Source organism: Xenopus laevis, chromosome 3S (assembly GCF_017654675.1).
Source record: "Xenopus laevis strain J_2021 chromosome 3S, Xenopus_laevis_v10.1, whole genome shotgun sequence".
In the NCBI taxonomy this organism is placed as follows: domain Eukaryota; kingdom Metazoa; phylum Chordata; class Amphibia; order Anura; family Pipidae; genus Xenopus; species Xenopus laevis.
In genome coordinates this window covers 33,513,930-33,536,268 of record NC_054376.1, presented here as the reverse complement: position 1 = coordinate 33,536,268, position 22,339 = coordinate 33,513,930, and the positions used below count along the sequence as shown (strand labels likewise).

Here is a 22,339-nt window from a genome sequence, read left to right as displayed (position 1 = left end):
TTTTTTTCGGTAGAAACTGAGCTTTCTAAATCTGCCTGAGTTTTCATGTATTTCCACCTGTGCAAAAAAATTTATAGTGCTAAATACCAAAAAAAAATGAAAAATTACCATTTTTCATCGTATATCAATTTATACCAGAAAAATATTTCATTTTACAGATGAAAATCCAACTGATTTGGAAAGCCTTATGTCTCTCGAACGTGCCAATACCAGATATGTATAGTTTTAGGGAGATTTAGGACTTCTGTACAGCAAAAACTCCCGGCAGTATATTACTGAATTTTGAAAGCACTAAGGCAGAAAACGGCATGCTTTAGATTCCAAGGCAAAAAATCCTGAAACCATAGGTTTACCCCAGAAAACCATACATTTTTGAAAAGTACACATTCTGCCGATTACAAAATGGGTAACTATGTCTCTCTACTCCCAACTACCAAACAGAAAAGCTTGTCTGAACATAGCGGTTTTTCAAAATAAAATTCAAAATTTTGAAAAATCATTTCAAAGGTTTTATTTTGCTGCTCTGCATATCCCAAACTATATTACGTACCAAGAAAAAGCACCTGAAATATGATTGCCAGGGGTCCACTGAACAGTTTGATACCCATTATGCATAGGTTTACCAAAGTATCTGGCATTTAGAGACACCAATATGAAGTTAGCGCATCCAAATTGTTCAGGACTTTACTTCAGCTACTGAGAAATCAACACATTGACTGCATTTTTAGTGGGGTAAAAACACAGAAATATATGTTTACCCCCCAAAACCCATATATTTTTTGAAAGTACACATTCTACCGAATCTAAAATGGGTACCCATGCCTTTCTGGTCCAAACTACTGAGTCGCAAGGCTTTCCCACAATTGTCGGTTTTGGTGAAATATCTGAAAATTGCCTCAAAGCTTCAACTTCTCAGCACCATATCACCCATGTATCGTTAAGCACCAAGAAAAAACACCCTAAATATGATTGCCAGGGTTCCTCCAAACAGTTTGGTAGCCATTGTTCATAGGTTTACCAAAGTATCTGGCAGTTAGAGGCCTCAAAATGAAGTTAGCGCATACAAATAGTCCTGTGGGTAACTTCATCTAATGAGAAATCAACACATTGACTGCATTTTTGTGGGGTAAAAACACAGAAATATATGTTTACCCCCCAAACCCATAAATTTTTGGAAAGAACACATTCTACAGAATCTAAAATGGGTACCCATGCCTTTCTGCTCCAAACTACTGAGTCGCAAGGCTTTCCCAAAATTGTCGGTTTTGGTGAAATATCTGAAAATTGCCTCAAAGCTTCAACTTCCCAGCACCATATCACCCATGTATCATTACGTACTAAGAAAAAGCACCCTAAATATGATTGCCAGGGTTCCTCTGAACATTTTGGTGGCCATTGTTCATAAGTTTACCAAAGTATCTGGCATTTAGAGGCCCCAAAATGAAGTTAGCGCATACAAACAGTCCCGTAGGTAACTTCAGCTAATGAAAAATCAACACATTGACTGCATTTTTGTGGGGTAAAAACACAGAAATATATGTTTACCCCCCAAAACCCATATATTTTTGGAAAGTACACATTCTACCGAATCTTAAATGGGTACCCATGCCTTTCTGGTCCAAACTACTGAGTCGCAAGGCTTTCCCAAAATTGTCGGTTTTGGTGAAATATCTGAAAATTGCCTCAAAGCTTCAACTTCCCAGCACCATATCACCCATGTATCATTACGTACTAAGAAAAAGCACCCTAAATATGATTGCCAGGGTTCCTCTGAACATTTTGGTGGCCATTGTTCATAAGTTTACCAAAGTATCTGGCATTTAGAGGCCCCAAAATGAAGTTAGCGCATACAAACAGTCCCGTAGGTAACTTCAGCTAATGAAAAATCAACACATTGACTGCATTTTTGTGGGGTAAAAACACAGAAATATATGTTTACCCCCCAAAACCCATATATTTTTGGAAAGTACACATTCTACCGAATCTAAAATGGGTACCCATGCCTTTCTGGTCCAAACTACTGAGTCGCAAGGCTTTCCCACAATTGTCGGTTTTGGTGAAATATCTGAAAATTGCCTCAAAGCTTCAACTTCTCAGCACCATATCACCCATGTATCGTTAAGCACCAAGAAAAAACACCCTAAATATGATTGCCAGGGTTCCTCCAAACAGTTTGGTGGCCATTGTTCATAGGTTTACCAAAGTATATGGCAGTTAGAGGCCTCAAAATGAAGTTACCGCATACAAATAGTCCTGTGGGTAACTTCATCTAATGAGAAATCAACACATTGACTGCATTTTTGTGGGGTAAAAACACAGAAATATATGTTTACCCCCCAAACCCATATATTTTTGGAAAGTACACATTCTACCGAATCTAAAATGGGTACCCATGCCTTTCTGCTCCAAACTACTGAGTCGCAAGGCTTTCCCACAATTGTCGGTTTTGGTGAAATATCTGAAAATTTCCTCAAAGCTTCAACTTCCCAGCACCATATCACCCATGTATCATTATGTATCACAAAAAAGCACCCAAATTGTGATTGCCAGGGGTCCTCCAAACAGTTTGGTGCCCACTGTGCATAGGTTTACCAAAGTATCTGGCATTTAGAGGCCCCAAAATGAAGTTAGTGCATACAAACAGTCCAGTGGGTAACTTCAGCTAATGAAAAATCAACACATTGACTGCATTTTTGTGGGGTAAAAACACAGAAATATATGTTTACCCCCCAAAACCCATATATTTTTGGAAAGTACACATTATACCGGATCTAAAATGGGTACCCATGCCTTTCTGCTCCAAACTACTGAGTCGCAAGGCTTTCCCACAATTGTCGGTTTTGGAGAAATATCTGAAAATTGCCTCAAAGCTTCAACTTCTCAGCCCCATATCACCCATGTATCGTTACGCACCAAGAAAAAGCACCCTAAATATGATTGCCAGGGTTCCTCCAAACAGTTTGGTGGCCATTGTTCATAGGTTTACCAAAGTATCTGGCATTTAGAGGCCTCAAAATCAAGTTAGCGCATACAAATAGTCCTGTGGGTAACTTCATCTAATGAAAAATCAACACATTGACTGCATTTTTGTGGGGTAAAAACACAGAAATATATGTTTACCCCCCAAAACCCATATATTTTTGGAAAGTACACATTCTACAGAATCTAAAATGGGTACCCATGCCTTTCTGCTCCAAACTACTGAGTCGCAAGGCTTTCCCACAATTGTCGGTTTTGGTGAAATATCTGAAAATTGCCTCAAAGCTTCAACTTCTCAGCACCATATCACCCATGTATCGTTACGCACCAAGAAAAAACACCCTAAATATGATTGCCAGGGTTCCTCCAAACAGTTTGGTGGCCATTGTTCATAGGTTTACCAAAGTATCTGGCAGTTAGAGGCCTCAAAATGAAGTTAGCGCATACAAATAGTCCTGTGGGTAACTTCATCTAATGAAAAATCAACACATTGACTGCATTTTTGTGGGGTAAAAACACAGAAATATATGTTTACCCCCAAACCCATATATTTTTAGAAAGTACACATTCTACAGAATCTAAAATGGATACCCATGCCTTTCTGCTCCAAACTACTGAGTCGCAAGGCTTTCCCACAATTGTCGGTTTTGGTGAAATATCTGAAAATTGCCTCAAAGCTTCAACTTCTCAGCACCATATCACCCATGTATCGTTACGCACCAAAAATAAACACCCTAAATATGATTGCCAGGGGTCCTCCAAACAGTTTGGTGCCCACTGTGCATAGGTTTACCAAAGTATATGGCAGTTAGAGGCCCCAAATGAAGTTAGCGCATACAAATAGTCCTGTGGGTAACTTCAGCTAATGAAAAATCAACACATTGACTGCATTTTTGTGGGGTAAAAACACAGAAATATATGTTTACCCCCCAAACCCATATATTTTTGGAAAGTACACATTATACAGAATCTAAAATGGGTACCCATGCCTTTCTGCCCCAAACTACTGAGTCGCAAGGCTTTGCCAAATTTGGCGGTTTTGGTAAAATATTCTGAAAATTGCCTCAAAGCTTCAACTTTCCAGCATCGTATTGTCCATGTATCATTACCAGCATAAAGCATCCTAAATATAAACATAGGGGTCTACTAAACAGTTTGATGCCCAATGTGCATAGATATACCAAACTATGTGGGGCACAGAGACCCCCAAATGACAATATGTATAGACATTTTCACGGCTGACGCGCTGGCTGCTGCAATATAACCACCCGGTGTGTGTATTATGCGACATTAGACCACCTAACAGTACAGAGACCCCAGAAAACCATATATTTTCAGAAAGTACACATTCTGACGAATCCAATATGGGTAAATAAGTGTTTCTACTGCAAACTGCCAAACTGCAAAGCAATGCTGAACGTAACGGTTTTTATCAAATTTCTGAAAATCGTCACAAAGCTTGAATTTTACCCCATTATATGCCCCACATTTCGTAACTTATCAGCATAAAACATCCTAAATATGAACGCCAGGGGTCTACTAAACACTTTGATGCCCAATATGCATAGATATACCAAACTATGTGGCGCACAGAGACCCCCAAATGACAATAGTGTATATACATTTTCACGGCTGACGCACGCTGGCTGCTGCAATATAAGCACCCGATGTGTGTAATATGCGACATTAGACCCCCCTAACAGTACAGAGACCCCAGAAAACCATATATTTTCAGAAAGTATACATTCTGACGAATCGAATATGGGTAAATATGTGTTCCTACTGCAAACTGTCAAACTGCAAAGCAATGCTGAACGTAACAGTTTTTATCAAATTTCTGAAAATCGTCACAAAGCTTGAATTTTATCCCATTATATGCCCCACATTTCGTAACTTATCAGCATAAAACATCCTAAATATGAACGCCAGGGGTCTACTGAACACTTTAATGCCCAAAATGCATAGATATACCAAACTATGTGGCGCACAGAGACCCCCAAATGACAATATGTATAGACATTTTCACGGCTGACACGCTGGCTGCAGCAATATAACCACCCGGTGTGTGTATTATGCGACATTAGACCACCTAACAGTACAGAGACCCCAGAAAACCATATATTTTCAGAAAGTACACATTCTGACGAATCCAATATGGGTAAATAAGTGTTTCTACTGCAAACTGCCAAACTGCAAAGCAATGCTGAACATAACGGTTTTTATCAAATTTCTGAAAATTGTCACAAAGCTTGAATTTTACCCCATTATATGCCCCACATTTCGTAACTTATCAGCATAAAACATCCTGAATATGAACGCCAGGGGTCTACTAAACACTTTGATGCCCAATATGCATAGATATACCAAACTATGTGGCGCACAGAGACCCCCAAATGACAATAGTGTATACATTTTCACGGCTGACGCGCGCTGGCTGCTGCAATACAAGCACCTGGTGTGTGTAATATGCGACATTAGACCCCCCTAACAGTACAGAGACCCCAGAAAACCATATATTTTCAGAAAGTACACATTTTGACGAATCCAATATGGGTAAATATGTGTTCCTACTGCAAACTGTCAAACTGCAAAGCAATGCTGAACGTAACGGTTTTTATCAAATTTCTGAACATCGTCACAAAGCTTGAATTTTACCCCATTATATGCCCCACATTTCGTAACTTATCAGCATAAAACATCCTAAATATGAGCGCATGGGGTCTACTGAACACTTTGATGCCCAATATGCATAGATATACCAAACTATGTGGCGCACAGAGACCCTCAAATGACAATATGTATAGACATTTTCACGGCTGACGCGCTGGCTGCTGCAATATAACCACCCGGTGTGTGTATTATGCGACATTAGACCACCTAACAGCACAGAGACCCCAGAAAACCATATATTTTCAGAAAGTACACATTTTGACGAATCCAATATGGGTAAATAAGTGTTTCTACTGCAAACTGCCAAACTGCAAAGCAATGCTGAACATAACGGTTTTTATCAAATTTCTGAAAATCGTCACAAAGCTTGAATTTTACCCCATTATATGCCCCACATTTCGTATTTTATCAGCATAAAACATCCTAAATATGAGCGCCAGGGGTCTACTGAACACTTTGATGCCCAATATGCATAGATATACCAAAGTATGTGGCGCACAGAGACCCACAAATGGATATATAGTAGATAAAATTTACATAGGCAAAACAAAATAACAGTGTGAAATGCAAATAAATCACCAAAAACTAATAAAACCACAAAAATCAATGCTTTTTTTTTCACACTAGTGTAATCGGCCACCAGAATTACCGTTTGAATATTTTAGCTGGGCCAAATCGATTATACGGACAGAAACAAGTGAACAACACAAATGCAGAGCTGAAAATGCAATAAAATGGCTAAAAATTCAATAAAATGGCTAAAAATGCACCAAAATACCCAAAATTGCAATATAACCACCAAAATAACATACAAAAGCTATTGCACAGTACGGTTAGCGAATACGCTATTCGGAACGGCAATAAAACATTTTTTTTAGCCCAAAAAGAGACGATGCGATAAGAAAAAAAAAAAAAAAAGCCACAAAGCCATATATGTACATATGCGTGTGCACAACGGGTAAATTGCATGTTATTTGCGCGTGTGCGCGTGTGCAAGTGTACATGGGTGCTGTGAGTGTGTGTGACCCCCCCAATCCCCAAAAATCTATGTGTGAGTGTGTGTAAGTGTGAATGTAAGTGTATATTACTGTAATAAGTGTGTGTTGGTGTGTTTGTGTGTTTTTGTGTGTGTAAATGTTACACTTACCTGGGGTAGATGCTGCAGATCGTTGATTATGGGTCCCACGCAGCAGATCTCCAGCTCCAACGATCATCAGGCATGGGGGGGCGGAGCTGGGCGGAAGTGAAGCGCAGGCAGCAGCAGGACGCATAGGAAACGCGTCCCTGCTGCTGCTTTGGGGCCTCTGGGCGATCGCGCCCCAGGGGCCACACGATCCCCTGCTCTGCTCGTTGTCTAGGGGCAGGGGATCGTGAAGGAGAGGAGCGAGCGGCTCTAACAGCCGCTCCTCCGCTCGCAAACCCGGAAGTGCTGCAGAACGTAGAATCTACGATCTGTGGCACTTTGGTCCTTTGATCCACAGAACGTAGATTCTACGTTCTGTGGCACTTAAAGGGTTAAACTGCTGCAAACTCATTGACATATCTGTAGGGCAGAACATTTATTGTGCATATATTGTGGCTAGATTCCACTAGAACTATAGAGCAGTTTATAGTGTCCAGAACCAATATATGCATGATTTTACTTGCCATGAGGAAGGGTATTTTTATAGTTCATTAGGACAACAAAATAATCTCTGTCTACTAAGAAATACAGTATAGTTTAGACTTTCCTCTGCAATTAGTGGTGCAGCACAGTTCACATTACTGTGCCCATCATGCAGGATCAGTATCATTCTTGGTGGCAAAAGGTACACTTGGAATAATAATAAAAACACAGTACAATGCAGAAAATAATAATAATACAATTTACCAAACCACACCCAGTGGAATATTTAGGATGCTTGTAAGCATCAACAGAATGCTATTGTAGCATATAAAACTACAGTTTACAAAATGTTTCCACAAATAAGTGGATTTCAAATTATACTCCTAAGTAGGATTTTGGTCTGTGGCTCCTCTACAGAATTTCTGCTCGTAGGCAAAAATAAACAATGTAAAAGCAGAGTCGCTGCTTGAAATAATGTGCATTATCAATATCAGCCTCTTCCACTATTTCCTCATTACCCAAGCAATTCTATTAAATACTCACTGCTCCAAGCAGGCATTAAATGCCCCTTAATTACCAGTATTTAACCAATGAAATGTTTCCATTTCAGAGACCATTAGCTTTCTATTAAGACATTAAACAATTTAGTCAAATGTGTCTCTTTGAAGGATCTCACTGTGGGATTGTTTTAAGGTTTATCTTTGATGTCACGTCTGTCTCTTAATAGTACTCTTATTTACTGATGTGCTGTTATTTTGGCAATTTGTTCTGTTGGCAGATATCGCAGGCTTTCCGCCAGACACTGGATGAGTAATCTCAGCAGATAAGGGTGTCTGTCTGCAAATAAGTCTGTGCTTCGCTGCATATGCACAGCAAGCTATACGGGATCAGAATTTCTTCACTGGATGGAAGGCAGTGTTATTGAAACCAAAACCATTAAAATTAAGGACTGGAAAAACTGGAAAATGAATAACATACAAGAACCTCAACTAGTGAAGTCCCAATGTAGATAAGAGACATGTCTATGGAAGCTAACAAAGTAATTATAGTCTCAACCCATATTGGTAAGAGTGTGAATTTGGCTGTTTGTTTGTTAGCTAGAGATATAACAAAGTGATATTGCAGGCTATCCCAGACAGTCTTTTCTGGGGCCATTACTCAAGTTGGCATACGTATCTCGATAAGGTTATCCTGAATTCACAAAGACATAGAAAATCCTGCTGACACATTTAAATGAATAGCGATATTGGATTTCTCATATTACAATCAGTGATGGGTGAATCTGACCCGTTTCACTTCACCAAAAAATTTGCCAAAAGTCTATGGGCGTCCAAATTGTTTTGACATGTGCCAAATATAACGAGCGACATTTTTTTCCCTCTTATTAAAGTCTATTGGCGTCATTTTGGTGAAAGATTTTGCTCGTCACTAATTATAACAATAATAATAATAACAACCATCAGTATTATTCATCTGATATGTTATTCAGCATTTTATAGTGATTGCTATGACTTTAATCCTGAATTGTACAGTTGTGAAAACATTGTTTGCTCATGGCTGGCTTGACACAGTTGTCTGCTCCTCTGACCTCTATTTGGTCTTCCAGCTTTCAGCTTAAAGGGATCCTGTCATGGGAAAACATGTTTTTTTCAAAACACATCAGTTAATAGTGTTACTCCAGCAGAATTCTGCACTGAAATCCATTTCTCAAAAGAGCAAACAGATTTTTTTTTATTCAATTTTGAAATCTGACATGGGGCTAGACATTTTGTTAATTTCCCAGCTGTCCCTGGTCATGTGACTTCTGCCTGCACTTTAGGAGAGAAATGCTTTCTAGCAGGCTGCTGTTTTTCCTTCTCAATTTAACTGAATGTCTCTCTGTGAGACATGGGTTTTTACTATTGAGTGTTGTTCTTAGATCTACCAGGCAGCTGTTATCTTGTGTTAGGGAGCTGTTATCTGGTTACCTTCCCAATATTCTTTTGTTTGGCTGCTGGGGGGGAAAAGGGAGGGAGGTGATATAATTCCAACTTGCAGTAAAGCAGTAAATAGTGGTTGAAGTTTATCAGAGCACAAGTCACATGACTTGGGGCAGCTGGGAAATTGACAATATGTCTAGCCCCATGTCAGATTTCAAAATTGAATATAAAAAAAATCTGTTTGCTCTTTTGAGAAATGGATTTCAGTGCAGAATTCTGCTGGAGCAGCACTATTAATTGATTCATTTTGAAAAAAAATTTTTTCCCATGACAGTATCCCTTTAAGGATGCAAAATGACAGAAAGGAGGCATTGTTGCATAAGACTTATCCCTGCCCTCAGGCATCCTGGAAAACACAGAAAAGTCAGTGCCGCAGGCACTTTTATTTATGAACTGTTCAATGTAATTTATAATTAATGGAGGAAACCCAATGTTGCTTCTGAATTGGAGGTATCACTTTTGGATTCAACCTTTCAGATGCTGTTGAACTCCAACACCTGTGTGTTATAATACTGGGAGTCTTATTTCAACAACATTAGAGGACATTCTAGACAAATAGCAGGGGACCTTTTTACCCATAAAGAGGATCACCGTACCAGAGGCCACCACTTTAGACTAGAAGAAAAGAACTTTCATTTGAAGCAACGTAGGGGGTTCTTCACAGTCAGGACAGTGAGGTTGTGGAATGCACTGCCGGGTGATGTTGTGATGCTGATTCAGTTAATGCCTTTAAGAATGGCTTGGATGATTTTTTGGACAAATATAATATCAAAGGCTATTGTGATACTAAACTCTATAGTTAGTATAGATATGGGTATATAGAATTTATGTGAAAGTAGGGAGGGGTGTGTGTATGGATGCTGGGTTTTCATTTGGAGGGATTTAACTTAATAGACTTTATTTTTTCAACCCGATTAATTATGTAACTATGTAACTATGTAACAACATCTTAGCAGTCACAGATTTGCCAATACAGGTATAGGATCCCTTATCCGGAAACCCGATATCCAGAAAGCTCCGAATTACGGAATGGCTGTCTCCCATAGACTCCATTTTATCCAAATAATCCAAATTTTTAAAAATGATTTCCTTTTTCTCTGTAATAATAAAACAGTAGCTTGTACTTGATCCCAACTAAAATATAATTAATCCTTATTGGAAGCAAAACCAGCCTATTGGGTTTATTTAATGTTTAAATGAATTTCTAGTAGTCTTAAGGCATGAAGACCCAAATTACGGAAAGATCCGTTATCCGGAAAACCCCAGGTCCCGAGCATTCTGGATAACAGGTCCCATACCTATATTATTATATCCTATAAACGCATAATGATCCAGTCTACACATGAGTTTACAGATGGGCTTAAGAAATCAAGTCTTTTTTCTTTGTGCCTTTCATTTGTAAAAGTGTGACCTTCAATTTGCTAGGCAATCTTTAAAACATGCATCCATCTTCCTTCCAACTGTCATTCCGCCTTTACATCTCCAGCAGCAAAAATATAGCAAAAACCAACAAACACAGCCATCTATAGCTGAAAATATTGGAATGCAATGGTGTGGAAAGAATAGGAGACACATAAGAAAACGATACAACAAAACACCTTAGACACAGATTAAAACATCACATTTCCATTTCTCCTTAACTGAAAAACTTTGCGAAGGAGCAATAAGTTTTCCCAGCTGAGCCGTGAAGTGGAAAAGCGCTGCACCTTGCAAATAATGAATTGTTTTGGAGCTGATAAATTGGTATCCGTGAAATAACAAGTGTCTTGTGTTGAGATTGTGTTCTCTTGCATTATGAATGTTCTTAAAAGTTCACATCAACAAGTTAAATTTTCAAAGGGAAACCAAATTGCTCTTCTAGTGCTATGACTGTGGCTTTTAGTTCGACTGAATAAATGGCTGTCATGGTAACGTTACAAACCCTGCATTTTTCCAAAGAACCCATTAAGTCTTTCCATCTATATCTCTGCTGCTGTGTCATCTACTTATGCGGGAATAGGCTGATCCATATTCCTGCACTTATCTTTATTTTCCTAAGCTTGGAGCTGGACTTCAAGCTCAGATACCATAGGAATAATAGAGTGAAGCAGAAGATCGGCACAGAATGATGAGCATTTATTTATAAGAAAACAGCATTTAAGGGAATTTCTGATGATAAATTATATACAATTCTCCTGGTTTTAGTTCCAAATTGTCATACTGCAATGGAATATATATTTGTCTTTACTCTGAAATGGAGCTTTTCTTATAAAGAATATGTATTGTATTTTTATAGAATAATTAGTTTTTTATCAATACTATAGAGCAATATAGTATTCATTTCCTCTATGTGTCATGGGGGGTGTGGTGGCTATCAATGTTCTAATTACTGATACAAAAGTGTTACTCTTATGTGCACACAAAGCAAGATGCTAGAGTGGGCATGTGCCATTCTATCCGCAGTCTCTTTCCTTAAATAACCATATTCCTCTATGAATATTCCCATAACATTAGTCAAGTGACCTGCTCACAGCACTCGTTGGCGGTGGCTGACTACAGAAACTAGGGTAATGAGGATAAGTATGCACCTGCAGCCTCAGGTGTAAGAACTCATAGTCTCATCCACATGTTCGCACACTCAGAGGGAATCCCCTTGACAAAGGCCTTGGTGCCGAAACGTTGGGGCCATTCTCATTTTTCTGGTAGGTGTATCCGCTCCCTTGCTGTTCTCTTTCTTGCTGTATATAACTAATGGGTGGTTGATACTTATTTTTAAACATTGTGAAAATTATGCCATATTGTAAGGCATTGTCTGTATTAAATGCTTTTTTGAACAAATAGTAAAAATTGATTTTCAAACCACCTTTTTTGCCAAGTTGTTTTTACTCTGAGTGTGCGAACATGTGGATGAGTCAGTGATTTTGGTTACCTTAAGTAGGGGTAACAATTGTTTCTGCACCTCTAACTAACCTTTGAACTTTTCTGGTGTGCCCTCCATTCACTACTAATTCTGTAAGAACTCATAGTCACATAGATATAGGAAAACATTGGAAAAATGCCTTGAATAAAGTTTTTATACAGGTGTGTGTTTGCTTATATCACATCAAATGAAATATTTATTATTATTTATTTATTATTATTTAGAAATGATAAATAAAATATAATAACATATAAATGATCAATAAATATAGGGAAGGCAGAGATTAAAAGATGGAAAGTATATGCAGCTCAAATTAGCAGGAGCAAGTGGGGAATGCAACCATGCCAGGACGCCATTTAGATTAAGGTGGTGGAAGTGGTGGAAAAAAAAAAAGCAAATACAATATATGTTTGCCTTTCCCCTTATTAATATAAAAAGAGGCAAAAGGCTAAAATATCATCCGTTGGTCGATTTTATACAGGATGTGTTCAATTCTCCACCAAAGACTTTTGAGCACAACCTTGCAAGTTATACCTACATTGTTTTGTTCTTGAAAACCTTTGAAGAAATTGTTAGGAAGCCTATGTGGACCTTCCCCATAGGCTAACATTGGCCTCGGTAGGTGGCGAACTAGGGGGTAGAAGAAATTTTTAAAGAGACAGTACTTCGACTATCGAATGGTCGAATATTCGAATGAGTTTTAGTTCGAATTGTTCAATTCGAAGTCGAAGTAGCCCATTCGATGGTCAAAGTAGCCATATTCGACCATTCGAAATTAGAACTATTTTTCCTCTATTCCTTCACTCAAACTAAGTAAATGGGCCCCTTAGTGGGTTATTTTATCAAGGTCCGAATTTATCTCAACAGTTTCTGTTACAAACTCTGATCAAATTCGCTCAGGTTTTTTACGCTTATTTATTACATTTTCACAAAAATTAGCTTTGCGGGAAAATCAGATTTTCACAATTTTTTCGGATTTTTCATCTGAAAACAAAGATTTTTGCGTGAAAACTTCTGGGTATTTCACTAAACCCAGCGCACATCAAAAAATCATTGCCACTTCTCCCATTGATTTGCATTTGGAGTTTAGTAATTAACCCCCTTAGGTTAGCTAATTAGGTTAGTTAATTAGTTAACTAATTTCTAATGATGGGCGAATAATCGCCAGGATGTGAATTCACAGCGAATTTCCGTGTTTTGGCACCGACAAATAAATTAGCGAAACTGCGGTGAAAATTCACTGGCGGTAAAAAATTTTTGGACATGCATCGAAAAAGTCGCCTGCATCAAAACCGCCGTGCATCAACATTATTCAGACGCCCATTTACTTAAACGCCAGCATCAAAAATTTATGCCAGAGTCAAAATTGCAGCAAATTGACGCAGGTGGAAAAATTTACGTGGGCGAAATTTGGTAATTTTTCGGCAAAGAAAAACGGGACAAATTCCCCCATCACTAGTAATTTCTTTTGGCATGTGTTGTTTAACATGACAATATGCTAGAATCCAAAGCAACTGATATAAAATAAAAAATAATATTTAAACAATAGTATTTATATTTAATATTCAAAAGTCATTTTAAAAGTCATGGTGGATCACAGAGAATGTTAAACTTCTTGACAATTGCCAACCATGGGCACAATTCCCCTTTTCAACACTGGTGATCCATTTGGAGGAGAACAAAAGCTTAACTAAAGAAGTAGGGCAGAAATGTTATTATGTTTTGGGCTTCTTTACTAGCCAAAGGCAACCACAACCCTTTAGCAGTAAAGATCTGTGTCTCTAAAGATGCCCCAGTAGCTCCCCATCTTCTTTTCTGCTGATTCGCTGCACATGCTCTGTGCTGCTGTCACTTACTGAGCTTAGGGACCCACTCACAATATACAGTACACATAGAATATAAATGTCAGTATAAGTACAGATAATTACTACACTGCAGCACAGAAACCTGTGCAAATAGCATCAGAATTTAATAATCAGCCCTGTAGCATCAGTTTATATTACAGACCAACCTCATTTTCTGCTTGATAATTAGTGACAACCCCTAAGCTTAGCTTCTAAACAGCTGCTCAGAGCCCACTGAGCATGTGAGTGTCACAGACACTTTCCAAGATGGTGACCCCCTGTGACAAGTTTGAAGTCCTGGATCATTGCTGCTATTGACAAGCTGAAACTTTAGGCTGGTGCAATAAGTTCAGTACATAAAATATGGCATTTTTTAGCCATATTAATTTTAAGGATTTAGTTCTCCCTTAACATGGACCAATAATGCAAAGTAACTGTGTTCATTTGTCCTCTGTACCGTTCCATTTGTGTTCAGCACAAACATTTATCTGCCAACTTCTGGTACTGTCATTACACTGCCAACAGATAACTTTCACCTGTCCTGTTCATAGAGTCTTTATAGAGGCTCATTACTCTGTCAACAACCCAATAATGTATGGACTACAAGGTGAATTCAATCAATGCATTTTAGTGTGGTCCTTGTTTTTTATTAAACATGTAGTGTAACCTTATAAATGTAAATATATGTAAACGTTCACAACGAGTGTTACCTACCTCTGCTGTGGGTATACCCTCTGGCGGTCTGCAGTGCAAGACAATCATAGTATCAATGAGAACCTCTTTTCCTTTTGGATCTTGCTCAAAATTTTTTCTCAGGTCTATAAAATCAAGAGGGTCGAAGGAAAAAAATGGGTACAGTATTTAAATAAAGTAGAAGTTGGTTATGATTTCATATTGCAGAGTATTCTGTTGATATTTTATAAGCTTCTGACTGAGCGAAGTAACGGTGTAATATAACCTCATGTATTTTACAAAACACTTGTGTCATATCCCATCACACAAAAAGTATTGTTAGGAGCAAATCTATTGATAATAACATATAAACTGTTCTGCAGCAATTGAATTCATCTCTCTCGTTTTTGTTATGTAACATGTAACTATGCATTGTTATAGTTCTGACTTTAATCCAGGCACTTACATGCTATACGCACAAATGCCCTTCTGCTCTTTGATGTTCCCAGGTTGCTCCAGGCGACACACTGACACCAATAATCTTCTGACCCATGGAAATCCTCCACCTGCTGCCTGGTTACATTGATGTAGACCTCACGGATTTTTAAACCTGAACCAAAAAAAGAGAAGTATTATCAGTATTCTTAGGCTATGTTACTCTGAAGTAAAGGCAATTTACAGAAGAACACAACAGTTGGCTACTCATTAGTTTAAAAACAGCTTATCAAATCTGCTTCACATTTATTTATAGGGCACCATTTTTTTTCAACATGATTACCAATATGGTTTGCTCCATGCAATGTACCGTGTAATAAAGAAATATGTTTATTGCAATTTTCTATTTCTATAGAAGGAAAAAAAAGTTACAAAATCACCAGTTAATCCCTCTGTATAATGATAATTTCTTTATCTGTAAACAAGATATATAGGCCACAGCTAAATAAGCGGTAAGAGTTTGTTCATGCAGAACTCAATATATTTTGTTGATGTTTGAGGATTTTAGAGGGGATAGGAGGGCGAGGTAGTAAGGGTAGTTTTAGGGGCAGATTTATCAAAGGTCGAGGTAAAATTTCGAATAAAAAAAAAAGTCAAATTTCAAACTATTTTTTTGTGTAGTTTGACTAGGGAACAGTCCAAAATCAATTCGAAAAAAATTAGAAAATTAGAATATCGAAAATTATCATGTACTGTCTCTTTAAAAATTCAACTTCGACTCAAATGCACTATTCCTTTGATTCATACGATTCAAATTTGGCCAAATATGACCTATTCGACAAAAAAAACATCAACTTAATTTCGGTTGGTCTTTTTGAATTCGAATTTCGAAGTTTTTTCAATTCGAATTTCAACCCTTGATAAATATACCCCTTATTGTTTACATTTTTTTAATGAATAAAAAGGCAGAATACACAAGCCCTATTTACTGTATTTTTGCTAAACAACGTCATTGACCATTTAACCCCCACTTAAAGCAAGCAATGATGTCTGCTGCCTAGCAGTCTATGGGGGATATTTATCAAAGAGTTAAGTTAGAGATCACCACAGTCCACTAGAGTGAAATACTGCCTCTCTCCATTGATTTTTATGGGATTTAGGCGTCTTTATCAAAGGGTGAAAGTGAAAGTTCACCATTTGATAAATAAGCCTTTAAAAATCCCATAGAAATAAATGGAGAGAGGTGGTATTTCATGCTAGCAGACTGTTGCGATCTCTAACTTCACTCTTTGATGAATATACCCCTAAATTGGTGGAAGTTTTTTAAATGTAAGTTCTTCATTGCTGCATGTTAAAAAGCTAAAGGAAATTTTTTGTATGGCATAACCTCAGTATCTTCATTTTGGTATGGGCATGCTAGTTAAAACAATTCCTAGGGGGTTATTTATTGTAGTCCGAATGCCAAAAACGTGAAAAATTTTAGGTTTTTTTACAATAAAATCCTAATTTTTAGTGGAAAATCTCAACTTTTTCTCGATTTGTTATACCCCATGGATGGAAAAAGCCTGAATCCTATTTGAAAGTTTCTGTGGTCTGTGCTGAAATTAGCCCCCAAAATCAGACTATTTCAGACTTTTCGTGAAAAGCCCAAAAAATTGTCCGATTTTTTTGCTCGAATTTGAAAAACTTCAAAATTCTAATTCAAAAAGACTAATCAAAATTAAGTCAAAGGTTTTTTTGGCTGAATAGGTCCGTTTTCTATCCAATAGGTCAGTATTCGGCCACATTCGAATCGTTCGAATCAAAGTAATAGCACATTCGATCAAATTCAAATCTAAGTATTTCCCCAAAAAAAGTCCACCAATTGACTCCAAATAATTTCTAGGAGTTCCCCCATAGGCTAAACAGCAATTCGGCAGGTTTTAGATGGCGAATGGTCGAAATCGAATTTTTAAAAAGACAGTACATGTTAAATTTTGATATTCTATTTTCAATTTTTTTTCAAATTCAAATCAAATTTGGACTATTCCCTAGTCGAAGTACACAAAAAAATAGCTCAAAATTTGATTTTTTTTTTTAATCGGAAATTCACCTCGAACTTTGATAAATCTGCCCCTTAGTTCAAACTTCCCAACTAATCCACCATTTACCATGTAGAAAATAATTTATGAATTATTATAGTTTAGCAAGAATTATAAAACACTAACAAAATGTAAGACCTTGACAACTAAAGAAGGAACTTCAGATATAGGTGAGGGATAGATTTAAACAAGAGATTTCAATATATCTAAGAACAAAAGTACCCCTGTGGTTTAATTTTTAAGATGCAATATTTGTAGATGTTATTATAAAATCTGAAACTCATTTTACAAGTAGGCTAATTTTACAAAAAAAAACTGTAATATTCGTAACACAATTAACATTCCAAAAAGTAATCTTGCACATTTTAATATAGTGATAAAATTAAAAGCTGTTTATTAGCTATATTGCTTTGGGAGTATTTAAACTAATAAAGCAGTTTTATTTGTCTTTCTTTAGATTTTCTGTGATTAGCCTCTCTTTATTTTGTACAGGAAATTCCCAGTTTAACTCTTAACATTATTCAGTTGTGGACTTTACTAATTTACTTTTAAAATATTTCCAAAAAATATACAGGCATGAGACCTGTGGTCCAGAATGTTTGGGACCTGGGGTTTTCTTTATAACTGATTTTTCCTTAATTTGGATCTTCATAACTTAAGTCTACTAGAACATCATGTAAACATTAAAAAAAAAAACAAAAGGCTGGATTTGCTTCCAATAAGCATTAATTATATCTTAGTTTGGATCAGGTTCAAGGAACTGTTTTATTATTACAGAGAAAAATAAATCATTTTTACAAATTGGGTAATTATCTGGGTAAAATGGAGTCTATGGGAAATGGCCTTTCCATAATTCTGAGCTTTCTGAATAAAGGATTTCTGGTAGTGTATATTTTTGAAAGAATATGTTCTATTTAAAATTATGAGTTAACGGAGCACTGAAGATACCTATTCTGAGTTGACGATGCTTCCGAGACAAATTCAGCCACCGTTATAATCACATCAATCAGCTTGCCTTTATTGAGGCAATTAATATGGCCTCTCTAACCACATATACATTATAAGTGTTTAAAAGTATATGGACACAGACTTTGAAGTAGACTTTTGTGACTACCCTTCTTATCTACTGTAACTCTACATCTACAGTATTGAGTACAGCTTTATCCAAGCCTCAAAAACTAAAGCTGTTCCCTTGGGCTGATGTCACAAATAAACTCTTGGACAAATCTGAGGGTTCTTGTATATTGCACCCTGGAACACCACTTCTCTCCAGCTATATTATGTGGTTGGACACCAATGGACAATTTTTAAAGTGACACACTTCGTGCAGAAAATTAGCAACAAAAACTAATATTCTAGGTAAGATAAACAGTGGCTTAGCTACCCTTAAAAAAGTTTAATGCCCCCTCAGTAATATGTTTGTGACTTTTTTATAACCTCCCTGCTTCTTTAAATGCACTTGGCAGTCTTCCCTCTCTAACTCTAATTATAAAAATTAAAATGTGATAACAGCAAAATATGCTTAACGTAGGAATCCTGTCACTCAAAAAAAAATTATGTATATAAATTTGCAAACACATTCTATTTACTACACACACATATTCATTTTGACTTGTTTGTTCCACGATGTGACATTCTTGGGAACAGATTACAGTACAGGCTGCATAAATATACATAATTCAGATGATTAGTAATCATTATAAAAGCAAGTTCTTCAGTACCCAGCTAAAGGGTTATTATTTCTTTGACCCAGAAAGGTCAATTAGGCGTTACTCACTTAGTGACAGATTACTAAAAGTCCTTCACAACTTAAGGGGCAATGAAGTAACAATAAATACAATGACTGTATTTCATTTGTTAAGTTTTAGAAAAAAGGGAAACCAAGCTCTTACTAGAAAGCTATTGCACATGTGAGACATTGCCAGTTTATATCAATGGTGATCTAGATATAGGGGATGCGGGAATGCAGGAATGCATTAAAAAAAGGTATGTCAATTCTGCATCCATCAAGCTATTTTGCAATGCTTTTCTCAGCATTTTGAAGTGCATTATAATTATCTAATGTATATTATTAGAGTATTGTAGATCAATGGAATTCAGAAGACAGAAGCTTCAATAATGGCCTTCATTTTCTGTCTAGATTTATAGCTAGGATGATATGACACTAAATTTATTACAGTATGGGTGCTGTATAAGTAAGATTTGCTTGACTGCATAGATTAAGATGCAGATTTACACTTTGATTATCTTTGGGCAGGGGGTGATGACTCTAAAGGGAAAAACTATTTGAGGTTAGGGATACATAATTAGGTTGCTGGCTTTGTGTGGGGGACACAAATTTGCAGATGGCGAAACGCAGAAATTCAACGCAAATCCATGCCTGGCAAATAAAATTGCTCATCATTTTTAATGAAACATAATGTATATCTGGGAATCAAAACTATAACTGCAACTCATTTACAGTTACAACAGACTGTGTTGTGGGACATTGTGGTTTGGTGAGTTTCGTTAATCATTATTTTCTCTTCCAAATCAGTGTTTTTACTTTTGTTTTCTAAAGAATTTTTCAAGCAGTGATAAAGAAAGTCAGAAAATAAAAAGGTGATCTTTTTTTCAGAACCGCCTCTAGAGTCTAGATCCTCAGTGTGCAAGAGCATGCATAGGTGCCTATTCTATTTATGGTGACAAATGGCTAAATTGTTTGCGCTATCAACTGGCAAGAAGGCAATAGAAAATACTGTGTGCCATTAGAGGTTTCTTGATGGAGAAACTGTCTGGCCACAGGCTGAGCCACAGAAGGCAGTTTAGCTTGAGCCTGGCAGGTTATGTTAACCGCTGTTTCTCCTGTCTGTATTTTATGGCACATACCCTTAATCCAACTGCAGGCAATATCTGTCCCTGCCAGTAACCTGTGTTGCATCATACAGCATATTGAGCTTCCTGTTTTGTGTTCTTGCTCCTGTTCCAGTTACTGGTCCTGTTTCCTGAATCCCATAAGTCATGCTCCTGTCCTTGCTCCCCATATTCTTGCCCTTGTTTTCACCCTTGGCCTTATACTTGGCTTGTTTTCTGCTTGCCCTGACCTTCAGCCTATTCTCAAGGACTGTATTTTTAAATGCGGCCTTCTCTGATCTCTGCTTGAATTGGTACTTGTTTATTGGCTGCTCCATATACTGAGATTTGTGCATTTTCTTTAAATTCAGTTTAAATAACCATATTAGAAAATTGTTATTCAGCATCTAGCTCCTTAAATACGAGTCAAACCAACAATTCCCAACAGTGTCCATGTATTATATTTCCTAATTCCCAACTGAATGACACTAGTAAACTACCAGTTTACACTTTTCAAACCAAAAAAAATAAAAAAAGAGTTCAAGAGTTGCTGATTTATTGTTTCTTTTGGTTATCAGGCCCTTCAGATGTGATGTATCTCTACTGCCTAGGTCTAACCCAGAAGAAGACACTAAATGAAATGAAATAACCTCCAATTATTGACAGTTTGAAGAAGGAATGCATGGACATAGACTATGGCTCTAGCTCTACAGTACTATAAGGTTAACTCTGTCTAAGACTTCCGATATAAGAAAGTTCCCAAAACCCTATAGCAACTCTTGCAAAATTAATAAAATGTAATTTCATCTAAGATCCACAGTGGTTTTCCGGGTTAAAGGGCAGCGAAGTATCTGTTGACAGCAAACACTACGATTTTAAGCCTAATTAACATAATTAATTTTTGATTACCATCACTTTTTTAAAATCCTTCTTGAAACGTATCTCGGCATTTAACTAAGGTCTGAAGATCATTCTATTAAAATGCAATGAACATACTGACATTTAGAGTGAAAAACTGTTTGTTTACTGAGGCTGTAACTGAATTATTAATACTGTATATTCCAAACAAATTTTTATAGAAAACTGTGAAATGGGCTCCCCTGATCCACTCTAATTAGGGAGTTTGGGTCAGTAGAGCAAAATTATCTGAGGACTTATTATTGGTGTTGATAGCAACAACTGCTAGAGCTTAGTCCTTGCCCATAGCTGACTTTATTATCCAGCAACCTTAATATAATATTCTACCTCAGAGGAGAAATTTGAATTTTTTTCCTGATCCTTCATGATGAATCCAGAATTCTATTTGTATCCTATGGCTGTGTTGGGGGGGGGGGGGGTTTGAAGCTAAGGATTGATAACAATAATGTCTCCGTAGGTTTGTTCACAGCACTTACAGAGGCAACATAAACAGAAAGTCGAAAGTAAGACTGAGACAGCTCATATCCCCAAGTAGAACTGAATTTTATATTTTATAGGATTGGGTGGGATAGTTTATAACATAGAGACCTCAATTCTAGATGCATTTACTGAAGTATTTGTTTCTGATTTAAAAAACATTTTTTCCAAATAAATTATCAAGCTTCCCTTAATCTATTTATTGTTTAGTGATGGTCTAAACTGCTCCATTTCACTTTTCCAGAAATGCATGGCCAATGGCCATTTTTGGATGCACCTTTTTTCATGTGCCAAATGCATTGGAGTCAATGGGTAGGAGTTTTTCATTTTTATTTTTCGTTCCGAATGCATTAAAATGCATTAACTTTATTTCTAGTGTTTTTCTCTTGTGCCAAATGCATTGTAGTCCATAACCATTTTTTTGCGCCAAATCAATTTTTTTCTCACTTCAAATCTATCGAGTCAGTGGTGTTTTTCTTGTGTTTTCCCAGTGCAACCACCACACATTGTTTCCCCCAAAAAACTAAATGTATGATGAAATTCTAGCACAGATTTGCAAAAACTGTATCAGGTGAAAAAATGTGCTTATTCCTATTTATGTTCATTAACAAACTATAGATAACGAATGATAAAGGCTGGCTGCAGAATTTCTGTGCCGATGGCCTCCTGAGCAAGTCAGGATGATGTCTTCTCCGCTTCATGGAAATTGTTGATCAAGGCTAACCTCTTGTCTCAAACCTTTCTATCTTGTTGCCCCTTACCTCTGGAATTCCATCCCTGAATTCCTCCATAAGGAGTGCTCTCTCAATCTCTTCAAGAAAAAACTAAGAACCTTCTTGTTGAAAGACTAGAACATTGGTTTAGTCCTAGTACCTATTGGACAATGCCTTTACCTTGTGCACTTTTCACCTCCAATTTGTGCATGTATGTTAGCTACTCACCCACTT

The 22,339-nt window shown here is 37.1% G+C and overlaps 1 protein-coding gene across 1 annotated transcript in view; it reads right to left on the bottom strand.

Moving 5' to 3' along the window:
• unc5d.S (unc-5 netrin receptor D S homeolog) overlaps window positions 1–22,339 on the bottom strand; it is a 301,388-nt gene that overhangs the window by 214,540 nt on the left and 64,509 nt on the right. Inside the window, exons 3-4 of the mRNA XM_041587754.1 lie at window positions 15,116–15,259; window positions 14,692–14,795 (exon numbers count right to left, since the gene is read on the bottom strand). Of these exons, the coding sequence (XP_041443688.1) occupies window positions 14,692–14,795; window positions 15,116–15,259 (248 nt within the window). The remainder of the gene's footprint in view (window positions 1–14,691; window positions 14,796–15,115; window positions 15,260–22,339) is intronic.